Genomic DNA, 21786 nt, shown 5'->3' with positions numbered 1-21786 from the left:
GTTTCAGTGGTCTGCTCAGCGCGGGGCTGCCATAGCATGTGGCACTGGAGATCAAACCTGGGTCCTGGCACTTGCCCAGCAGGTGCTCAGACTGCCAAGCTATCTCATTGGCCCTTGATATGGTTAATTACACAGTCTTGCATCATTTGGATTCACCCTCCATTATCATAGTATGTTGGACCTTTTGTATTACTGGATTTGTTATATTAATATTTTGCATGTGTGTCTATGAAGACTGCTGGGGAGCCAGGGAGATGGCTCAGTGGAATAAGCACTTCCCTGACAAGCAAAAGGGTCTGAGTTCAATCTCCAGTTCTACCACACCAAAAAAAAAAAAAAAAAGACTACTGGGGTTTATTTTATTTTTTCTTTTGTTTCTTTCTGTTTTTCCATTCAGTACTAGGAATCAAACTCAGGGCTCTGTGTGTATTAGACAAGTACTTTACCACTGAGCCCCATATACCCTAGCCTAGTTGATTTACCTTTCTTATAATTTCTTTCTTTTATTAAGTAACAGCTATTGGGCCCAGGAGATAGCTCAGTAGAATAAATGCTTGTCTAGCAAGTGCAAGGTCCTAAGTTCAATCTCTGGTACTGAAAAAAAAAAAAAGCACCTTTTAATTTCATTGATTTCTCTCTATTGTTTGTTGGCTGTTTTTAATTTATTCATCAGACTTCTTTTATCAATAATAGGAGGGGCTGGGGAGATAGCTCAGTAGAATAAGTGCTTGCCTGGCAAGTGCAGGGTCCTGAGTTCAATCCCCCATACCATACACCCCAATAATAATAATAATAATAATAATAATAATAATAATAATAATAGGGATTAAACCCAGGGCCTTTTGCATTGTAGGCAAGCCCTATACCCCTGACCTACATGCCCAACCTTTTATTTCTAACTACTTTGGGTTCTAGGATAGTACTAATTTTTTAGCTTTCTTGTTTTCTAATATAAAACATGTAAATAAACAACTTTTACTCTGAATTTTAGCCATCTGCAACTAATTTTGTATGTTATATTTCCATCATAATTCAGTTTTTCTGACACACCTTGCAATTTTTTAATTTTTATTTTTAGGGAAGGGTCTACAGAGCGTTCAGGGTCTCACTACCAGATCGGACTCGTAGTGATGTGACTCTTTACAGCCTCCCGAGAGCTGGGATTACAGACACGCATCACCATGCCCAGTCTCAATTGCCATCTCAGCACATCCCAGCAGCAGGGCCATCATGGTAGGCCTGGTTATCGAATTCCCAGCCCCTGCACCTGCTTGCAGGCGCTTTAATCCACTGAGCTATTTGGCTGGCCCATAATTTCTTTTTTGACCTATGGATTATTTAAAAGTAGGTGAAGCCAGGTATGGTGATGAATTCCTGTAATCCCAGCATTTAGGAGGTTCAAGCTACAGGATCACCATGAGTTTGAGGCCAGCCTGAACTACATAGTGAGACCCTGTCTCAGAAGAAAAAAAAAAGTGTGTTAATTTTCAAATTTGTGAAAATTATCCAAATATATATTCTTTTAAATCTTTTATTTATTCATTTATTTGGTACAGGGTCTCACTACACAGCTGACTCATAGTGATTCTCCTATCTCAGCCTCCCCAGCACTGAGATTACAGGCATGTATTACCATGCCTGGTTTCTATGGCTGGCATGACAGGCCCAGAATTCCAGGCCAGCACAGCATGTGGTACTGGGGATCAAACCTGGGTTCTTGCACTTACAAAGCAGGCACTTAGACTGCTGAGTTATCTCCTCAGCCCTATCCAAATATATTTTTAACATTTTTATATTTTAATAATTTATAATCTAAATTTATTATGATCCAAAAATATATACTATATGACACCTACTGGTATTCTTTTAAATTTGTTAAAAAGTTTATAAGGTAGGGGCTGGTGAGATGGCTCAGTGGTCTAAAGCACCTACTTAGAACAAGCTTAGTAAAGCACAGGGACCGCAGTTCAATCCCCCAGCACCACATGCCAGCCAGCCCTGCCCCGTGGTGGGCTGAGCTGACCACACACACACCTAAATAAATAAATAATTTTTAAAAATTTATAAGGTAGAAAATGTGGGGGCCAGGGAGATGGCTCAGTGGAATAAGCACTTTCCTGGTAAGCGCAAGGGCCTGAGTTCAATCCCTGGTTCCACAAAAAAAAAAAAGAAAGAAAAAGAAAGAAAGAAAAAAAAGAAAATGTGGTTATCATGGTGAATAGACTTGAAAACTATTCTGCTGCCAGGCATGATGATGCACACCTGTAATCCCAGCACACAGGAGGCTAATGAGGAAGAGGACAGATCTCGAGGGGCCAGAAGCAACCTAGGCTACATAGTGAGTTCAAGGACTGCTTGTACTACCTATCAAGATCCTGTCTCCACCCTTCTCCCCAAAAAAATCCCCCACAATCTGCTGTTAATTGTCTTCTATTGGTTGTAGTTGTTAAAAAGTTAAGTTGATAGTGGTGTTCGGGCCTTTTTTATTTTATTGATTCTTTGTCTACTTGTTCTATCAGTCACTGGCAGAGCAGAGTTGAAATCTTTTTTTTTTTTTGGCAGAACCGGGGGTTGGACTCAGACCCTTGCGCTTGCGAGGGAAGCACTTATTCCACTGAGCCATCTCCCCGGCCCAAGTTGAAATCTTTAACTACTAATATGAATGTCTTTCTCCTTCACTTCTACTGGTTTTTGTTTCATATATTTATCATTAAGTGCATACACTTTTTTGAAACTTTTTATTCTAAAATCATAATAGCCCTTCAGAAATTACAAAAATAATGTAGACTCCAGATGTCTAAGTTCTCCCATTATATTATTTTATGTCATTGTACCACAAAATCAAAACCAAGACATCTATACTGCTACAATCTATAGGCCTTACTCAAATTTCAAGCTTTTAAAATGGACTCACATGGCTTGGCTGCATTGAGAGGCACCTGATGGAGGGCACCATTGGTGTGGGTGTGGTAGGGTGAGATATTGGGGTCTGTCAGGTACAGGGGGTCCATGTAGGGCTGCCCCTCACCCAGGGGTCCGCCCCCACAATATACACTCAGTTTGAAGGACGGGCCACAGAGGTGACAAGCGGGGGGGGGTGCCTGGGGGAGGAATGGGGGCAATGCAGGGAATATGGTGGTTAAGTGTGGGATTGTGTCCAAAAGTTAAGAAAAAAGAAATAGACATCAGATTCACAAATACCTGATTTCACATGTAGTGTTGGTGGAGGGTGCTGGTACAGTGCTGATCACAAAAATGGGAATGGTCAGTAGGAGAGCAGAAATTCTTTCCTGAACATTAATGTTTTCTAACAGCTAAGATGCCACACAGACGTAGGGTCAGGAACTGAGCTGTCCTAGAATAGAATGAGAGGCTCCATTTGCTAACAAGCACTGACTTCTTTGGGGCCTGCAAGTGCACAGCGGATAACCAAAAGCAGGATGAGGCTTGCTGTCTCTGCCTCCACTTTGTGTCCCTCCTTATAAGCTGGAATTTTGATTTAGATTCCTGCTCAGCTCTGCAATGAGCATGTTAATCAACTGAGGAGCACACATAGGCAAGGCTTTTCAGTCCCCAAATTGTATCTAACCTATTTCTTCTAACTTCGTTACTGCAGATCCCAAGATAAGAGTAGCTAAGATATTTACAAGATTTTGAGGGACACTTAATTGTCCTGTTCTAGGCCCTCTGGAGCACACCTGGAAATCTTCAGTCATTGCCCTAACCTGTAAGTCACCTTCAGCCCCAGGAATAGTAGAGCCCTGGAGACATAACCATGATGAAGTCACTCCCTAAGTGGACACACTGGCAATCCCAGCTACTTGGGAGGCTGAGACAGAAGGATTACAAATTTAAGGCCAGCCTTGGCAATTAAGCCAAGCATGTTGGGGAAGGATGGTAGGGGTGTGTGTCAGGTGGTCGTGTCCTTGGAAGCATGTGTGGCCTAAAGTTTAATCAACAGCACCAGGATGGGGTCAGGGAAGGAGAGAAAAATAATAATAAATCAGGTTCTTGGTAATGTAATTATGTCCTGGAGTGAACTTAATCATGAAATTTATGTTTGGGTACCCATCTATGTAAGCCAACAAATTATTATGACTGGGGAGATAGCTCAGTAGAATAAGCACTTGCCTGGCAAGTGCAAGGTCCTGAGTTCAATCCCCAATACTGCAAAGAAAAAAACAAAACAAAACAAAAAATAAAAATCATCTGACCTTACTGAGATGGGTCTGTTCCTGCGTTTTCTATTCTATTTCCTTGAATTGTATCTATTTCTCTGCCAATATCACAATGTCTTGATCATTATAGCTCTACTATGAGTCTTAAATTTAGATGCAGTAATTCTTACTTAATTTTTTAGCTATTCTAGGACCTTTATATGTAAATTTTAGAATAAGACTGTCAATATTTACCTAAATAATTTTGCTCATATTTTGGTAGGAATCATGTTAAACCTAGAGATCGAAATGGAGAGAATTGACATCTTCATTAAGTCTTCCAAACCATTCATGTTGGATATCTATCTTTCTGCTTAATTCATCTTTCATTTCTTTCTTTCACCAATATTTTGTAGATCTCAGCCCACAAGTTCTGGGAAAATTCTGTTATACCTAAGTATTTGATTTTTTGAGCAATTCTAATTTTTTTCTTTTCTTTGTCCTACCAGGGACTGAACTCAGGAGCTGGTGCTTGCCAGGCAAGCACTGATTCTACTGAGCTATCTCCCTCGCCTTTTTTGAGCAATTCTAATTGGTAGGCTTCAATTTTAATTTTCACATGTTCATTGTTAATTTATAGAAATATAGTTGATTTGGGGCCAGGGAGATGGCTCAGTGGAATAAGCGCTTCCCTGGCAAACGCAAGTGCCTAAGTTCAATCCCCGGTTTCGCAAAAAAGAAAAGAAAGAAGAAATATAATTAATTTTTACATGTTAATCTAGTATTCTGTGACCTTGGTGAAATTACTTATTAGTTCTTAAAATTTTCCTGTAGCTTCCTTGAGGTTGTCTTATGTAGGATAACAAGTCATCTGCAAATTCGACAGTTTTATCTTTTCTTTAGAACCTGATTTGTTTGTCTTTTTGAATCAGCAAGAACTTCCAGTACTATGTTGAATAAGAATAGCAAGAACCAAAACTTTCCCTTGTTCTTTTTTTTTTTTTTAATTTATTTATTTTATTTATTTGTGTGTGTGTGTGGCCAGCTCAGCCCACCAGGGGGCGGGGCTGGCTGGCATGTGGTACTGGGGGATTGAACCGCGGTCCATGTGTTTTGCTAAGTTTGTTCCAAGTAGGTGCTTTAGACCACTGTGCCATCTCACCAGCCCTTTCCCTTGTTCTTAACCTTAGGGAGAAAAGTGAATCTTTTGTTGAAAAGTATAATGTTAATTGTGTGTGTGTTTGGTTGCTGCTTAAATTGGGGGAGATCTTATTCTTAGATTTCTCAGATTTTTAAAATCATTAATGGGTATTGAATTTTATAAGATGCTTCTGACATATCAGTATACATAGTCATATGATTTTTCTTCCTTATCTTGTTGATATGGTGCGTTACGCTGCTAAATTTTCAAATATTGAACCATCTTTACATCCTCGGTTCAGGATGTATAATTCTTTTTTACATCTTTCTGAATTCTGTTTATTTTTGTGAAGAATTTTTGTAGGGATATTCATAAGCAATATTGGTCTTATAGATTTCCTTTTTGTGCTGTCTTTTTTCTGGGTTTGGTATCAAGGTAATACTAAGTTTATAAATAAATTAGAAAGCATTAGCTTTTATTTTCTGGAAATCATGTATATAAGTAGTGTTAAAGCTATGAATTCATGGGACCAGGGGTATAGTTCAAAGGTTCAGCACCTGTCTGGAAAGCTCCAGGTCCTGAGTTCAATTCTCTGTACCCACTGCGTGCGCGCGCGCGTGCACACACCCACACACACAACTATGAGTTGAGTTCTCTACTGTCCATGAAGCTATCTCATAGGTGATCCAGTTCATATTGAGTAAATTTAGGTACTTTTTGCTTTTTGAGCAATTAGCCCATTTAATCTATAAATTGTTATTTTTGTGAATACAGTTGTTAACAATATTCTATTTTTTTCCTTTTAATGTCTGTAAGGCCTGTAGTGCTATTTCATTCTAGATGTTGTCTTTTTTTTTTTTTTTTTAAATAATGTGGGGGTTTTTTTTGGTTTTTTGTTTTGGCAGAACCGGGGATTGAACTCAGGTCCCTGCACTTGCCAGGCAGGCACTTATTCCATTGAGCCATCTCCCTGGCCCCGCAACATTAATCCTAACTTTATTTTATTTTAATTTTTTTTTTTTTTTTTTGCTGAACCGGGAATTGAACTCAGGCTCTTGCACTTGCCAGGGAAGCACTTATTCCACTGAGCCATCTCCCCGGCCCAGCTTATCAGCCTTACTAGACTTTCTCAGTTAACTGATTTACCAATTTAATTTGTTTTAAAAGTACCAGAATTTTGTGCTGTTGTCACTATTTTGTCACTATTTTCCCTGTTATTTTTTGTCATTTCAATTTAATTTTTAAATAGCTTTATTGAGAGCTAATTTATTTATCAAACTAAGAATACAATTAGATAAGATTTAGTAAATTTTTGGGGGGTGGCTGAGGGCAAGGTGGGTGTGGCATGTGGTGCTGGGGATTGAACCGTGGTCCCTTGCACCTGCCTAAGCTTGTCTAAGCAGGTGCAGATTTAGTAAATTTTTTTTTTCGGAAGGGTCTACAGGGTGTTCAGGGTCTCATAACTAGACCCGAATTGTAGTGATCTGCCTGTTTACAGCCTCCCAAGAGCTGGGATCACAGGTGCATGCTGCCATACCATCGAGCCCCGGGCCCCTGCACCTGCTTGTAGGCACTTTAATCTGCCGAGCTATGTGATTGGCCCTAGATTTAGTAACTTAAAAAAAAGATTTTTTTTAACATCTTAGAGAATTAAAGCAGTTGGGCAGCCCCCATCCAGCTTCAGAGCATTTCCATTAATTCCAAAGGATTACTTCATCACTATTTTAAGTTAGTTTCCACTCCTGTGCATAGGCAATCTCTGATTTGCTTCCTACCTTTATAATTTATACTTTTCTAGAAATTTCATAGATATAATCATATAATATAGTATTTATTTTCTTTTGGCATAATTTTGAAGTTCATCCATGCTATGCCATGTATCAGTACCTTATTCCCTTTATTGCCAGTAATGTCCCGTGGTGGGCATAGTCCACACTTCACTTATGTGTGTATCCATTGATGCGCATGTAGATTGTTTCCAGCTTTTAACTATTATAAAAATGTCACAGTGAAAGACTGCTATAAATCTTTGCATGAACTTCTATTTTAACTCCTCTTGAGTATATATCTTGCAATTCAATTTCATTGATTTCTGCTATTATATTTTCTTCCTTCTTCTTGCTTTGTGTTGATTTTGCTCTTTTCTATTTCTTCAGTTACAAACATAGGCTTTTTTTTTTTAACTTTAAGGACTTTTCCTCTTGTCTTTAATACGTATTTCCCTCTCAGGATTGCTTTAGTTTTTTTTTTTTTTCTTAATCAGATTTTATTGGTAGATAGACATAGTGATGACATTCATCACAGAGAATTTGTATCTGTACACAATACATACCACATATTTTGATATGTTTTATCTTAAATTTCATTTAATTCGATGTATTTTGAATGTTTCTTTGAGACTTTCTTTTTGACCCATTAATTACTTGGCATTGTGTAGTTTTATGTCCAAGTGTTTGTAGAGTTTCCTATTTTCTTTCTTTTTAAAGATTGATTGATTTGATTCAGGGTCTGGATACTCACTCTGACTTGTAATGATCATCTGTTTTTAGCCTCTCCAATGCTGGGATTACAGGCATGTGCCACCATGCCTAGACTTGTTCACTGGCTGAGTGCTCTTGGTTGGAGTGGAGGATGTGGTGCAGGGGATCAAATCCCAGTCCTTACACTTGCCTAAGCAGGCGCTTTGTCCACTGAGCTATCTTGCTGGCCCTCCTAGCTTTCTTTTTTGTTGTTTTTTTGAGGCAAGGCCTATGTAGTTTAGGCTGGCTTTGAACTCCCTTGTGTAGGCCAGATTGGCCTTGATCCCCTTGCATCAGTGCTGGGATTACAGGCATGCGTGCACTGCCATACCCCAATGCCCTAGCTTTGTGATACTTAGTTTTTGTATGATATATCGTTTTCCCTCTTTGTATATGAAATGAACTTTCAATAACTAGGATATAGTTGAGTCAAGTTTTTATTCAGTTTGAAAATAATAAACTTTTAACTATAATATAGACTACTTACATTTAATATAATATTGACATGATTGGGGTTGTCTTAGCTGTCTTGCCTTTTATTTTCTCTTCTCCTGTTTATTCCTCCTTCATCTTTTACCTGTGTTCCTCTAGGTTGAGCACACTGTAGTATTTATTCTGTCCCTGGTATTAGTCACTGGATATTCTCTTTAGTTTGTGAGTGGTTTCTCTAGGGTTTTTTACAGTCTGCACCTTTAGCTCGTCATCATCCACCTTCACGTACTATCGTAGCTCTTCACTTGAGGTGATAGCACCTCATCACAGTGTGTTACCATTTCCTCCTGGGTTTGGTGCTACTGTAGGCATACATTTTGCTTCTAAATATAAGTTGTACAGTGTGTTGTTGTTGATGCATTAAATAATCAATTATATTTCAAAGAAAGTAAAAACTGAAAAACCTCTAACATTTAACCTACATTTTTACCATTTCTGTCACTAATTTCTGTGTATAGATGTATGTAAATTTCTTTCTTTTTTTTTTTTTTTTTTTTTTTTTGGCCGAACTGGGGATTGAACTCAGGCGCTTGCGCTTGCCAGGGAAGCACTTATTCCACTGAGCCATCTCCCCGGCCCCTGAAAATTTCTTGAGAAGCAAACATCATATACATTTATGGTGTTCAACATGATGGGTTTTTTTGTTTTTTGGGGTTTTTTTTTTGGCAGTTCTGTAACTTTATTTCCAAGTTAGTTCTCATCCACATTCACTGTCTAGAGATTTTTGAACGTGGTAACAGGTACATAGGTTACCAAGGTATACAGCTTGTTTGGTGAATCTTCATCCTCATTCCATTTCCTGGACAACTGCACTCAGATACGCTATGGAACATTCCTTATTCCTTTGGCCCAGACAGCTTTGTTGAGCCTGGTGTCAATGTGCACATCTGGAGTCCCCATTTCCTTCATGGCAAACTTCCCGATCTCCTTAAGTGCCTGAGGGGCGCACCTCTTGAAGCCCACTCCGTGGATGCGCTTGTGAATGTTGATTGTGTACTCTTGGGTCACCACCTTGTTGATGGCAGAATGGCCCTTCTTCTCGCCACCCTTCTTTGCAGGAGCCATTCTGCTGGGCCCAAGTTGGAAAGGAAGAGCGCACTTCAACATGATGTTTTGATAAATACACATTGTAGCACAGAACAAGCTATTTAACATATATACATATTATTTCACATACTTACATTCTTATAGTGAAAAATCTTTATATAATAATTAGCTATTATATTTATTGTTATTGCAATACTAGGAATTGAGCCCAAAGCTACGTCCCTAGCCAGCCCAATTTTATTTTCTTTTTTGAGACTAAATTGCTAAGGTATGCAGACTGACTTGAACTTGTAGTTGTCCTACCTCAGCCTCTAAGAGTGCTGGAGTTACACATGTATCACCACATTCATCTTCACTATTTCTTTCCTCTCATCATGGTGGATCTACCTATGTAGTTCAGGCTGTCCTTGAACTCACTCTGTAGCCCAGGCTGGCCTCAAACTCATGGCATTCCTTCTGCCTCAGCCTCCCCAAGTACTTGGATCACAGGCAAGTACCACCACACCTGGCACTATTGTTTGGTAGGGCCTTGCTGTATATGTAGTTCAGGCTGGCCTTGAACTCACAATGTAACTGGACTGGCCTTGGTCTCACAGTGACCCTCCTGTATCAGCCTCTTGAACATTGGTGTCACAGACCTGTGCACCATACCTGATTTACTCTTCATTTTTAATAAACTGAATTTTTTTCAATGCTTTAAAGATGTTTTCCTTCTTTTCTGCCTTATATTCTTCCTGTTTAGAAATCTACAGATTGTCACATTTTTGTTCTCTTATATTTAATATTTGTCATCCTATTACTTAATATTTAATAATTTTCCCTATTCTAAATTTTTGTCTTTGCCAGTGACTTTCAGTAATTTCATGAGGATAGACCCTGGTGGTTATTTTATTTTATCTTATTCTGTTTATACTGAGAATTGAACACATGCTAGGCCAGGGCTCTACCACTGAGCTATATCCCTGGCCAGTTTTATGTTTTGTTTTTGCGGAACCAGGGATTGAACTCAGGCCCTTGCGCTTGCCAGGGAAGCACTTATTTCACTGAGCCATCTCCCCGGTCCCCTGTTTTATGTTTTAGTTTGAGACAGAGTCTTGCTACATTTCCCAAGATGCCCTAGAATTTCTGATCATCCTGATTCACCTTCGGAGGAGCTGGAGTTACAGGCAGGGGCCACTCAACCGGCTTTTTGCTTTTGTGTGATGAGATGAGTCAGTCTTTTCCTGTATTCCATATAATTTTTGAGTCAGAGGTAGGAAACATTTCCTCACACCTAGTGTATAGAAATGGTCATCACTGCTTTCATTTAATATTGGGTTTTTTGTTTTAGCTTTTATATTTACATAGATTTCTTAGGTTTTTAGGTTCCAGTATATTTTTAATCTGTGTAAAATTTATTCCTGTATGTGCTGAGGTATGGACATAATTTTGTCTTATGTTTTCCAAATGGCTAACCAATACCATTTATTTAAAACTATCAAGGGGCAGCTAAATAGCTCAGTGGATTAAAGTACCTGCAAGCAGGCTCAGGGGCTGGGGTTCAATCCCTGGCCTGCAGTGCCAGCCCCGCCCCCAGGGCTTGCTGAGATGGCATTTAAGATTAGGCAATTGAGATTGGGGCAATTGGAGGCTGTAAACAGGCAGATCACTATGAGTCCAATCTAGTAGTGAGATCCTGAACACCCTGTAGACCGTTCCCTAAAATACAAACATAAATAAATAAAATAAATCTATCAAGGGTCAGCCAGATAGCTCAGCAGATTAAAGCGCCTGCTTAGGCAGGCCAGGGACCAGGGTTCCATCTCTGGCCTGCCATTCAGGCCCCACCCCGAGATGCACTGAGCCAGTGACTGAAACTGGGCATGGTGGCACAGGCCTGTAATCCCAGTGCTTGGGAGGCTGAAAACAGGAGGACCACTCTGAGTCCAATCTGTATAGTGAGACCCTGTAGACCCTGTACTAAATGCAAAAACAAAAATATCAACTTTATCTTTGTCCAGTGATATGAGATAACATCTTTATCATGCACTAAACTTCTAGAATGCCAAAGGATTTTAATCAACAAAAAGGTACTCTTCTTATTCAAAGTTATCAGCATATAATGAACTGAATTGCTTCATTTACAAAAAGAAGGGAGGCCAGGGAGATGGTTGAGTGGAATAAATGCTCAAGGGCCTGAGTTCAATCCCCAATTCCTCAAAAAAAATAATTACAATAATAATTGAAGAAAAAATAAAGTAAACAAGGTTACCCACTTGATGAGAACTAATAATTACTTAGATAGAAATGTATTTGCAGGGGCTGGGGAGATGGCTCAGTGGAATAAGCACTTCCCTGGCAAGTGCAAGGGCCTGAGTTCAATTCCTGGTTCTGCCCAAAAAAAAAAAAAAAAGTATTTGCAGCAAGCTGGAGCAAGATTAAAACAAATTCTATCTCTCAAGGAGAATTTAGGCCTCTTGGAAGATTTCCTGTGGGAAATTTTTTTTTTTGGCAGAACCGGGGATTGAACTCACATCCTTGCATTTGCCAGTCAAGCACTTATCCTACTGAGCCATCTCCCTGGCCCCTTTGGTGGGAAAATTTAATAACTGTTTCACAGGTAGTTCCTGACACATTAAAGCTTTGTGATGTAAATGAGAGGTTACTAGTGTGATGAAGACCAGGAGAAAATGCCATTCAAATGGAATAAAGTATAAGTGTCTCTTTTTCTTATATAAGCTTTTGTCCTCTGAAATCACTGTTGGTTGTCCTGAAATATTTTCATGAAATAATTTCTTCTTATTCTAAGGATAGGATGGAAATCTTATAAAACTTGTGCTTAAGACTGACATATCATCTTTTCAAAGTATGGAAAATATTGAGGTACATGTCAAGTAAACATTAGACCTCAGCTATTCAGACTTTTCACCAAATCCATGACTCTCCCACCTAAGTTGGGATAGATGCTGACAACAAGGTTATACACTTACACTCCAGGGGCCGGGGAGGTAGCTCAGTAGAATAAGTGCTTGCCTGGCAAGTACAAGGTCCTGAGTTTGATCCCTGGCACCACCAAAAAAAAAAAAAAAAAAAAAGGTATACACTTATACTCCATTTATCCTAAAATAATGTCTCGTCACATGTGGTGGACTTTGCCTATAGTCTCCGCACTTGCTTGGGAGCCTGAGGCAGGAGGATTGCTGCGAGCTCTAGTCTAGCCTGAACTGCGTAGCAAGTCTCAAAAAAAAAAAAAAAAAAAAAAACTGTCTCAAAAAAAAAAATCATAATGTCTTAAAATGATCTTACATTAGGATCCTGCTCAAATAGACAAATTAGAATTAAAACATTACTAGATGATAGTTAAGACTTTTAGGGGCCGGGGAGATGGCTCAGTGGAATAAGTGCTTCCCTGGCAAGCGCAAGCGCCTGAGTTCAATCCCCAGTTCGGCCAAAAAAAAAAAAAAAAAAAAAAAAAAAAAAAAAAAAAAAAAAAAAAAGAAAGAAAGACTTTTAAAGGAATATATAGTCTCATGATTATAGTATTTTTAAAGCATTTTGAAAAATAAAATAATAAATAAAGCATTTTGAATAGGATTTTGTCTATTACTGATGGTCTGGGAAAATATTAAGTAGCTTAACAATTGATATTAAAAACAATATCAGATAATATTTATTGAGTTTCTTAAGAGCACCAGGCAGGGCCAGCTTCATGGGCAGGTGACCTGTACCATTCATACACATCTGAGCTCTATGCCTAGGAGGCATCCCAGCTTGCAGGACACCTGTCCTTGGGTTCATATTCTGCTGTTACCATCCTGAAATTCTTAATAACCTTTTCACATGAAGCCCCCTATTTTTATTCTGCACTAGCCCCTCAAATCATGTAGCCAGTCCTAATGCCAAGCACTATGTGTAGCAAGGAGGACATATACTCTAATGTACACTTTTGAAAGAAACTTTAGATCTCTCCGTGTGAAGTGAATTTTAGGGAAAGCAAAAAGGAAGTAAGAATACCACAGAGGAAGCTATCACTTTTTTTAATGTGGCTTTTGATTCGTATGGTAGCAGTAGACAGAGCAAGTGATACATTGTTTCACAATATAATTTAGAAGTAGCAAATTAGGAGAGGGTATTTCTTTTTGTTTTGTTTTTTCAGTACTAGGGATTGAACTCAGTATCCTGCGCTTGCCAGGCAAGCACTTAATCTATTGAGCTATCTCCCCGGCCCAGAGTAGCAAATTAGAATGGGTTTATATTGGATGTACGTAATGAATTGCATGCAGAAGATGTTAATTCCAGACTGGACAAGGAGCGCCTATTACTAGATGAGGAAATCTGGAGAAGGAACAGATTTGAGAGAGTCATCAAAAGCTGGGTTTGGGGGCCGGGGAGTAGAATAAGCACTTGCCTGGCAAACGCAGTGTCCTGAGTTCAATCCCCAGTACCGAAAAAAATGCTAGATTTGAAAGGCCAGCCAAATAGCTCAGTGGATTAAAGCACCTGCAAGCAGGTGCAGGGACCAGCAGTTTGATCCCTGGGCCTGCCATGCTAGCCCAGGGCTAGCGACAGCAATTGAGACTGGGTGTGGTGGCGCACGCCTGTAATCCCAGCTCTTGGGAGGCTGTACACAGGCAGATCACTATGAGTCCCTTACCCTGAACACCCTGTAGACCCTCCCCTAAAATACAAAAAAAAAAAAAAAAGAGCTGTATTTGAGCTAAGCTAAATAAGCCATGCATGGAAGACCACATATTTTAATTCTCTTTTCTCTAATAAAAAAGTATTCTTATCCAGAAGCCTTCAGAATGCCAACAGAACAACTGCAGTTTTCTTTGCAGGTACAAAGTAGTATTAAGTTAGCAAAACAGTTATTTCATATGGGCCACATTGGAGACAACTGAAGATGGAAACTACCATCCCCTTATTAAACCAATTTTTGCTATGCACTAAGTAGAACCTGCTTTATACTTCCATGTTGTCCCAAGCAAGTTAGTGGTTTCTGAAAACACTATTCGGACAATGTTATGGAAAGATATACTTAGTATTGTGTTAACTATACAAAAATCACTGCACAATTTAAGAGCAAATTTTGCAGGGCTTTGCATTTCAAGTATTTTCTTTAAAAAGAGTCAGTGGTATGTGGGTGTGGGGTTGGGGAGGTGGGGATAAAAGAAAAGAAATAATTTAGAAGTGAACCACCTGGGCCAGTGAGATAGTTCAGCAGATTAAACACTGCAGGAATCCGGATTCAGGGTGGGTTCTATCCCAGGGTCCACATGGGGTGCCAGCCCCACCCCTGGGTGCGCTGAACTGGCCACTGAGTCCAGGGGTGTGGTGGCCCGCGCCTGCAACCCTAGCACTGAGGAGGCTGAAAACAGGAGGAGGATCACTATGAGTCCAAGATGCATAGTGAGACTGTACCGAATACAGTGAAAAAAAAAAAAAGAACCATCTTATTCATCCTATTCTTCCTCTTCCTTGTCCTTTGTTTTCTTGCTGTTCTCAGCCTTGACTTTTTTCTTCCTGCATCAGGCTATAGCTCAGCATGTAGATATATCTTTGTCATGTTTTTCCTTCATCTTAGCAGCTTTCATTTTATAAAGCTGCTTGTCACATGCAGCCTCTATTCCACATGTCTTCTGGTTTCTTTGAGACATCGCCAATGGAAAGGCCAGGGTGTTCTTCACTGATTTGGGGGTGATACTCAGAACCCCCAAAAAGAGGCCAAAGAAGGCCTGTTGGTACATTGAGACCCTTGAATTTCAGTTTGGTTTCCCTTTTAGGAGGGAAGTAGATTTTTATCTGTAATGGGCCTTCTCTACTTTTGTTTGTTTTCAAATTTTCCTTTCTCCTTAACAGCTGTGGTCTTACCTCTCTAAGTACTTCTCAGAAAGCTCTGAGTTGACTTAAGCCTCTAAGTGCTGCTTCTTGTATTCTCTTGGTAAATTTGCACAAAGAATGAATGAGGACATTTTCCTCTAGGCTTCATAAGCTCTCCTTTTGCCCATGTTTCGTATCTGTTCCTCACTGAGGCACACAGTCACCCAGCGCCAGCCTCTGTGGAGCTCAGTGCAGTGCAATGGTGTCTATAATACTTTCGTAATAAAATTTCTATAAAGGGCAAAACCATAGGACTGAGGAGTGGTGCTGTAGTAGAGTGCTTGCCTAGCATACATCGAGCCCGAGCCCGAGGTTCAGTCCCCAGCCCTGTGAAAGAACAGAAGGAAAAACAAAACTGGAGAGTGTATTAGTGGTTGCCTGAGTCTAATGAGAAGAGCAGGAGGAGGGAATTTTAGGGGGAATGGGAGTATTCTAAAACTGGAGTATAGACTTGGAGGGTTGTTTACATGAGTGTATAAATTTAGTAAAATATCGTTAAATTGAATAGGTGGACCATATGGTATATATAAAGATGCTATACATTGTTAAAATGATTGAGATGCCTGTGGTTATATCAGTGAATACTGTTACTAATCTCTTTTTACAAATGATTAAAAAAAAAAAGAAAAGTTAAAAATAAAATGTTGGGAGGTTAAGTGTGTAGCTTAGAGTTAAGAGCCCTTGTGTAGCAACATATGGGAGGCTCAGGGCTCAAGCCCCAGGATCAAAAACAAACAGTGAATATGTCTCCCAAAAGTGTTTACTCCCAAGGAGAATGGATACACACAAGTGAGTACACAGTGTTTAATTTATGTTGCGGTTACTATTCAGTTAGCATCAATAAGCTTTGGGACCCAGGGCATGCTCAACATGAGCAAGGTCCTAAGCACAGTCCTCAGTGCCTAATGAAGACACAAGGCAACATCTTGATGACATGGTCTCCATCCCCCAGTGTGTGTGTGTGTGTGTGTGTGTGTGTGTGTGTGTGTGTGGATGTGGTGTGGATGTGGGAACAGAAATTGTGCTTAAGCAAAAATAATTCCAAAATCTTAAATTGTAACCAGGTGTGGCAGCACATATTTATCATTCCAGCACTTGAGAAGTCTGAGGCAGGAGAATGGCAAGTGTGAGCCCACCTTGGGTTGAGCAATTTGGTGACTTAGTGAGATCCTTCCTCAAAATTTAAAATACAAATGAGGGCTAGAGATGTAGCTTCATGCACAGGCCCAGGGTTTGGCCTCCAGTACCACAACAAAAATCTTAAATTTTGCTAAATTCAATTAAGAAAAAAATAATAAGATACTCAGAAAATATAACAAAAGATCCTTCTTTTAACTGAGACCTAATAGAAGACCTCTATAAGGAAATGGTATTTAAAATGAGATCTTTGAGATTAGCAAGACAAAGAGAAAGAGGAGAAAGCAGCTTTTCCAGGAGAGAAATCGCCTGTGGGGAGGCCCACAGGGCTTGGTTGGCAGGAAGCTACGCTGAAAGCAGTGAAATGTCGGAGAGAAAGGAAGAAGGCCAGAAACCTTGGGTGACCAGCAAAGGGCTTGGCATTTTATTCCCCACACAGGGTATGGTACTGAGGAAGAGCTGGAGAGTCATGTGATCCAATTCAAATTTTAGAAATCTCACCTTAGCCACTGTTGAGAGCGAATCCCAGAGGCTCCCGCTAGTTCATAAGTGGACTTACAAAAACTGTGGGCTTTATTATTAGTGAGAGGGCTATATAAATTTTTAAAAGTTGGTTTTCAAAAACCAGATTGTAGGAGCCAGGGAGATAGCTCAGTAGAATAAATGCTTGCCCAGCAAGCGCAAGGGCCTGAGTTCAATCCCCCGTTCCAAAAAAGAAGTTCCCAATGCCTTTGCCATTGGTTCTGACATCCTGAGTAGCAAGTGACAGGACCTGTACTCTATATTCTAAATTCGAATGTACTGCATCCTATTGCAGTCTTCTTGGTAGTCTGGCCAAATGTCCACTTAAGCATTTAAAACTGAAGATTTAAAAAGGTGAACTAAAGTGTTAAGGACATGGAGAGAGTGGTTACATACAACTTTTTGTCCCGTATATTCACTTTCCTGCTACCTATCAGCCTTCCTTTCTGCCTATGTTTAAAATTCATCTGAGAAAGTACTATATATAGGCCAGGCATGGTGGTGCACATGTGTAATCCCAGCATTCAGGAGCTTGAAGCAGGAGGATCGCAGAAAGTTGAAGGCCAGCCTGGACAACATCATGAGACCTCATTTCAAAATAAAAATTTAAAAAAAGCGGCGGTGGGGGGGAGTACTACCTTGCTCTATATACAGTGTGACATCCAAGACAACAATACAGAAAGAGCATGAGGTGCTAAAATTTTATGCCTGGTATCTAATGGGATGGTTTGCATCATTAATTGAGGCTTATTCTGCATCAGGCACTTTACCTAACTTATTCATTTACTAGAAAAGGGATCCGGGAACATTTAGAGGTTAGTTTCTTGTCTAAAACATACACCTCAATTCATTTCATACTTTTCTTTGTTAGCTTTGTTGTTGTTGCTGCTGCTGTTATTTGTTTGTTTGTTTGTTTGTTTGAGGCAGCATTTCACTGTGTAGCCCAGGCTGACCTCCAACTTGCTGCGATCCTCCTGCCTCAGCCTCCCCTGCCTGTGCTGGGATTACATCCATGTGCCACTATGCCAGACGTTCATACTTTACTCTTATTCGTTATTCTAACCATTGCCATTTGATTGATGATTACAGTCCTTAATGCAGAAAAACCAAGGCTTCTTATGATAATGGCTTTATATTTCTCTGTGGAGTTGCTGTAGCTTTGTTGCTGTTATGGAAATCATTTTCCTCTTTTTTCAGTGAAGGAGGAGGGAATTTTATTCTTTATTAATAATTTAACTTCTTGAATACAAACCTAAGATTTCAAAAAAGAGTCGGTCATATAAAGGAAATCATTCGAGAGTTTATGTTCTTACAAATTGGAAGGAAAGAAATTTTCACAGTGCTCTCGGTTTCTTAAATGAAAACTGAACAAAGATAGCCAGTTTTAAAAGAAACAAAAGCTAAATTCTCTTTTCAAAAAAAAAATTTAAAGATAGGATTAAGCGAACAGACAATAGCGCCTACCGATTTGCTCAGCTGAGGAAGTGGCAGATAAAATTGAATGGGGGGAGGGGGGCGGTCGAACCCAGGGGCCTCGTGACCACTGGGCTAGAGCTCCTACCAAGGAGCTACACTCCCAGCTCGTAAAACTGAAGTGATCCACATCATACTAATTCCTCCTTACGAGTAGTGACTGGGTACTTGCTGTCCTGATTTGTTGGCGTTTTGACACAGGCCGTTGTGTCCTCTTTGGTTTAGTTTGGTCCCCCTGCTCGTGATCGAAGAAAGTGATTTAAGTGTTTCAGGGGCCTTAATATGGCTTGGAGACTGTCAAACAGCCAGCTTCAGCGCCCCACACTTGCCTTCCAGGCTGAGGTGGGTTTCTCAGTGTGATCGTGGCGGGCTCTTTGACCGGAAACTCGGGCAGAGAGCCAAAGGAAAAGTGAAGTTCCTGGCGCTAGCCGGGGTCCAGCTGGGAAATCGGGCGCTAGCGCATTCTTCGTGCAGTTATTGGCTGGGGCTCTGTGTGCCGCTGTCGGCCAATGAAGACGCTGGAGATCTGGCCCCGGCCCGTCCCCTTTCGGCGCCCCGGGATGAGGCAGAGACTGAACAGCTTGCGAGCAAATCAGAGGCACCCGGAGAGCCATGTCCGACTCCGCGCGCAGCGCCCAAGCGCTAACCCGCTGAAAGTTTCTCAGCGAAATCACCGGGACGATCTGGACCCCGCAAAGAGGAGCTGCTTTTGTGTGAGATGGTCCCAGAGGCCTGGAGGAGCGGACTGGTAAGCACCGGGAGAGTGGTGGGAGTTTTGCTTCTGCTCGGTGCCTTGAACAAGGCTTCCACCATCATTCACTATGAGATCCTGGAGGAAAGAGAGAAGGGTTTCATTGTGGGTAATGTGGTCGCGGACCTTGATTTGGATCTTGGCAGCCTGTCAGCCCGCAGGCTCCGGGTGGTGTCCGGAGCGAGCCGTAGGTTCTTTGAGGTGAACTGGGAGACGGGAGAGATGTTCGTAAACGATCGTCTGGATCGAGAGGAGCTGTGCGGGACCCTGCCCTCCTGCACTGTAACTCTGGAGTTGGTGGTGGAGAACCCGCTGGAGCTGTTCAGCGCGGAAGTGGTGATCCAGGACATCAACGACAATAATCCTGCTTTCCCCACCGGGGAAATGAAATTGGAGATTAGCGAGGCCATGGCGCCAGGGACGCGCTTTCCGCTCGAGAGCGCGCACGATCCCGATGTGGGAAGCAACTCTTTACAAACCTACGAGCTGAGCCACAACGAGTACTTTGCGCTTCGCGTGCAGACGAGGGAAGACAGCACAAAGTACGCAGAGCTGGTACTGGAACACCCCCTGGACCGGGAACGAGAGCAGAGTCTCCAGTTGGTGTTGACCGCGTTGGACGGAGGAACCCCGGCACGCTCCGCCAGCCTGCCTATTCGCATCACCGTGCTAGATGCGAATGACAATGCTCCCGCCTTCAACCAGTCCTTGTACCGCGCGCGCGTCTTGGAGGATGCACCCCCTGGCACTCGCGTGGCCCAAGTTCGTGCGACAGATCTGGATGAAGGCCCCAACGGAGAAATCGTCTATTCCTTCGGCAGCCACAACCGCGCTGGCGTGCGAGAACTCTTTGCCTTAGACCTTGTAACCGGAGTGCTGACAATCAAAGGCCGCCTGGATTTTGAAGACACAAAACTCCACGAGATTTATATCCAGGCCAAAGACAAGGGCTCCAATCCCGAAGGAGCACATTGCAAAGTATTGGTAGAGGTTGTAGACGTGAATGACAATGCTCCGGAAATCACAGTCACATCCGTGTACAGCCCAGTCCCCGAGGATGCCCCTCTGGGGACTGTCATCGCTCTTCTCAGTGTGACCGATCTGGATGCTGGCGAGAACGGGCTTGTAACTTGTGAAATTCCACCGGGTCTCCCCTTCACCCTTATTTCTTCCCTCAAGAATTACTTCACTTTGAAAACCAGTGCCGTCCTAGATCGGGAGACCGTGCCGGAGTACAACCTCAGCATCACGGCTCGAGATGCAGGGTCGCCTTCTCTCTCAGCCCTTACCACAGTGAGGGTCCAAGTGTCCGACATCAACGACAACCCTCCACAATCATCCCAATCTTCCTACGACGTTTATGTGGAGGAAAATAATCTCCCTGGGGTCCCCATACTAAACCTAAGTGTCTGGGACCCCGATGCCCCACAGAATGCCCGCCTTTCCTTCTTTCTGTTGGAGCCAGGAACTGAAACCGGGCTAGTAGGTCGCTATTTCACCATAAATCGTGACAGTGGAGTCTTGTCATCTTTAGTGTCCCTGGACTATGAGGATCAGAGGGAGTTTGAATTAACAGCTCATGTCAGTGACGGGGGCACCCCGGTCCTGGCCACCAACATTAGTGTGAACATATTTGTCACTGACCGCAATGACAATGCCCCTCAGGTCCTATACCCACGGCCTGGCCAGACCTCCATGGAGATGCTGCCTCGAGGGACAGCTGTAGGTCATGTGGTCTCGCGGGTGGTAGGTTGGGATGCCGATGCAGGACACAACGCCTGGCTCTCCTATAGCCTCCTGGGAGCTCACAACCACAGCCTTTTCACCGTGGGGCTTCACACAGGTCAAGTCACCACTGCTCGACCAGTCCAAGATACAGATTCACCCAGGCAGACCCTCACGGTCTTAATCACAGACAATGGAGAGCCATCTCTGTCCACCACTGCTACCTTAACTGTATCTGTAACGGAGGAATCTCCAGAAGCCCGGGCCGAGTTCCCCTCTGGCAATGATCCCCGGGAGCAAAATAAAAATCTCACCTTTTATCTACTACTTTCTTTAATCCTGGTTTCTGTGGGCTTCGCAGCCACAGTGTTGGGAGTGATCATATTCAAAGTTTACAAGTGGAAGCAATCCAGGGACCTATACCGAGCCCCGGTGAGCTCTTTGTACAGAACACCTGGGCCCTCTCTGCACGCGGATGCCGTACGCGGGGGCCTGCTGTCACCGCACCTTTACCATCAGGTGTACCTCACCACGGACTCGCGCCGCAGCGACCCGCTGCTGAAGAAACCTGGCGCAGCCAGCCCACTGGCCAGCCGGCAGAACACGCTAAGGAGCTGCGATCCAGTGTTCTATAGGCAAGTGCTGGGTGCAGAGAGCGCCCCTCCTGGACAGGTAAGGCTTAGCAGCTCATTCCTCGAACGTTTAAGGCTTTTTGATGCTTGTACCTTGTTCAGGAATGTATGGAGCTATTCTTTAATGATAGAGGTGTTTTTCTGATCATGCGTGCACAGTGTCACCTGGTCCTTTCTAGATCGCACTTAGTGGCCCGCTAGTGTGTGCTCTGTAGTCTTATTTCAAGCAGAAGTTACTTGACTATCTGTGGGCCCAATTCACACCCTCAGCACTCACTCACCATCATATCTATTCAGTCTTTTTTTTTTTTTTTTTTTTTTTTTTTTTTTT

The 21786-nt window shown here is 42.0% G+C and overlaps 1 protein-coding gene and 1 pseudogene across 11 annotated transcripts in view; one reads left to right on the top strand and one right to left on the bottom strand.

Annotated features, from left to right (window-relative positions):
- LOC101583855 (protocadherin gamma-C4) overlaps positions 1 to 21786 on the top strand; it is a 155941-nt gene that overhangs the window by 100907 nt on the left and 33248 nt on the right. The window contains exon 1 of one of the 11 annotated variants that reach the window (XM_004643862.3): positions 18874 to 21495. The exons of the other annotated variants lie outside the window; for them this stretch is intronic. Coding sequence (XP_004643919.1) covers positions 19066 to 21495 — 2430 coding nt within the window. The 5' untranslated portion in view covers positions 18874 to 19065. Of the gene's footprint in view, positions 1 to 18873; positions 21496 to 21786 lie in introns of those variants that run through there. 11 annotated transcript variants of the gene reach the window in all.
- Positions 8967 to 9374, bottom strand: LOC101583469 (annotated as a pseudogene).

The sequence above is a fragment of the Octodon degus genome, unplaced genomic scaffold, assembly GCF_000260255.1.
Source record: "Octodon degus isolate 3935 unplaced genomic scaffold, OctDeg1.0 scaffold00185, whole genome shotgun sequence".
Lineage (NCBI taxonomy): Eukaryota > Metazoa > Chordata > Mammalia > Rodentia > Octodontidae > Octodon > Octodon degus.
The sequence above is the reverse complement of the archived record's forward strand: the minus strand, read 5'-3'. Positions and strand labels throughout refer to the sequence as shown.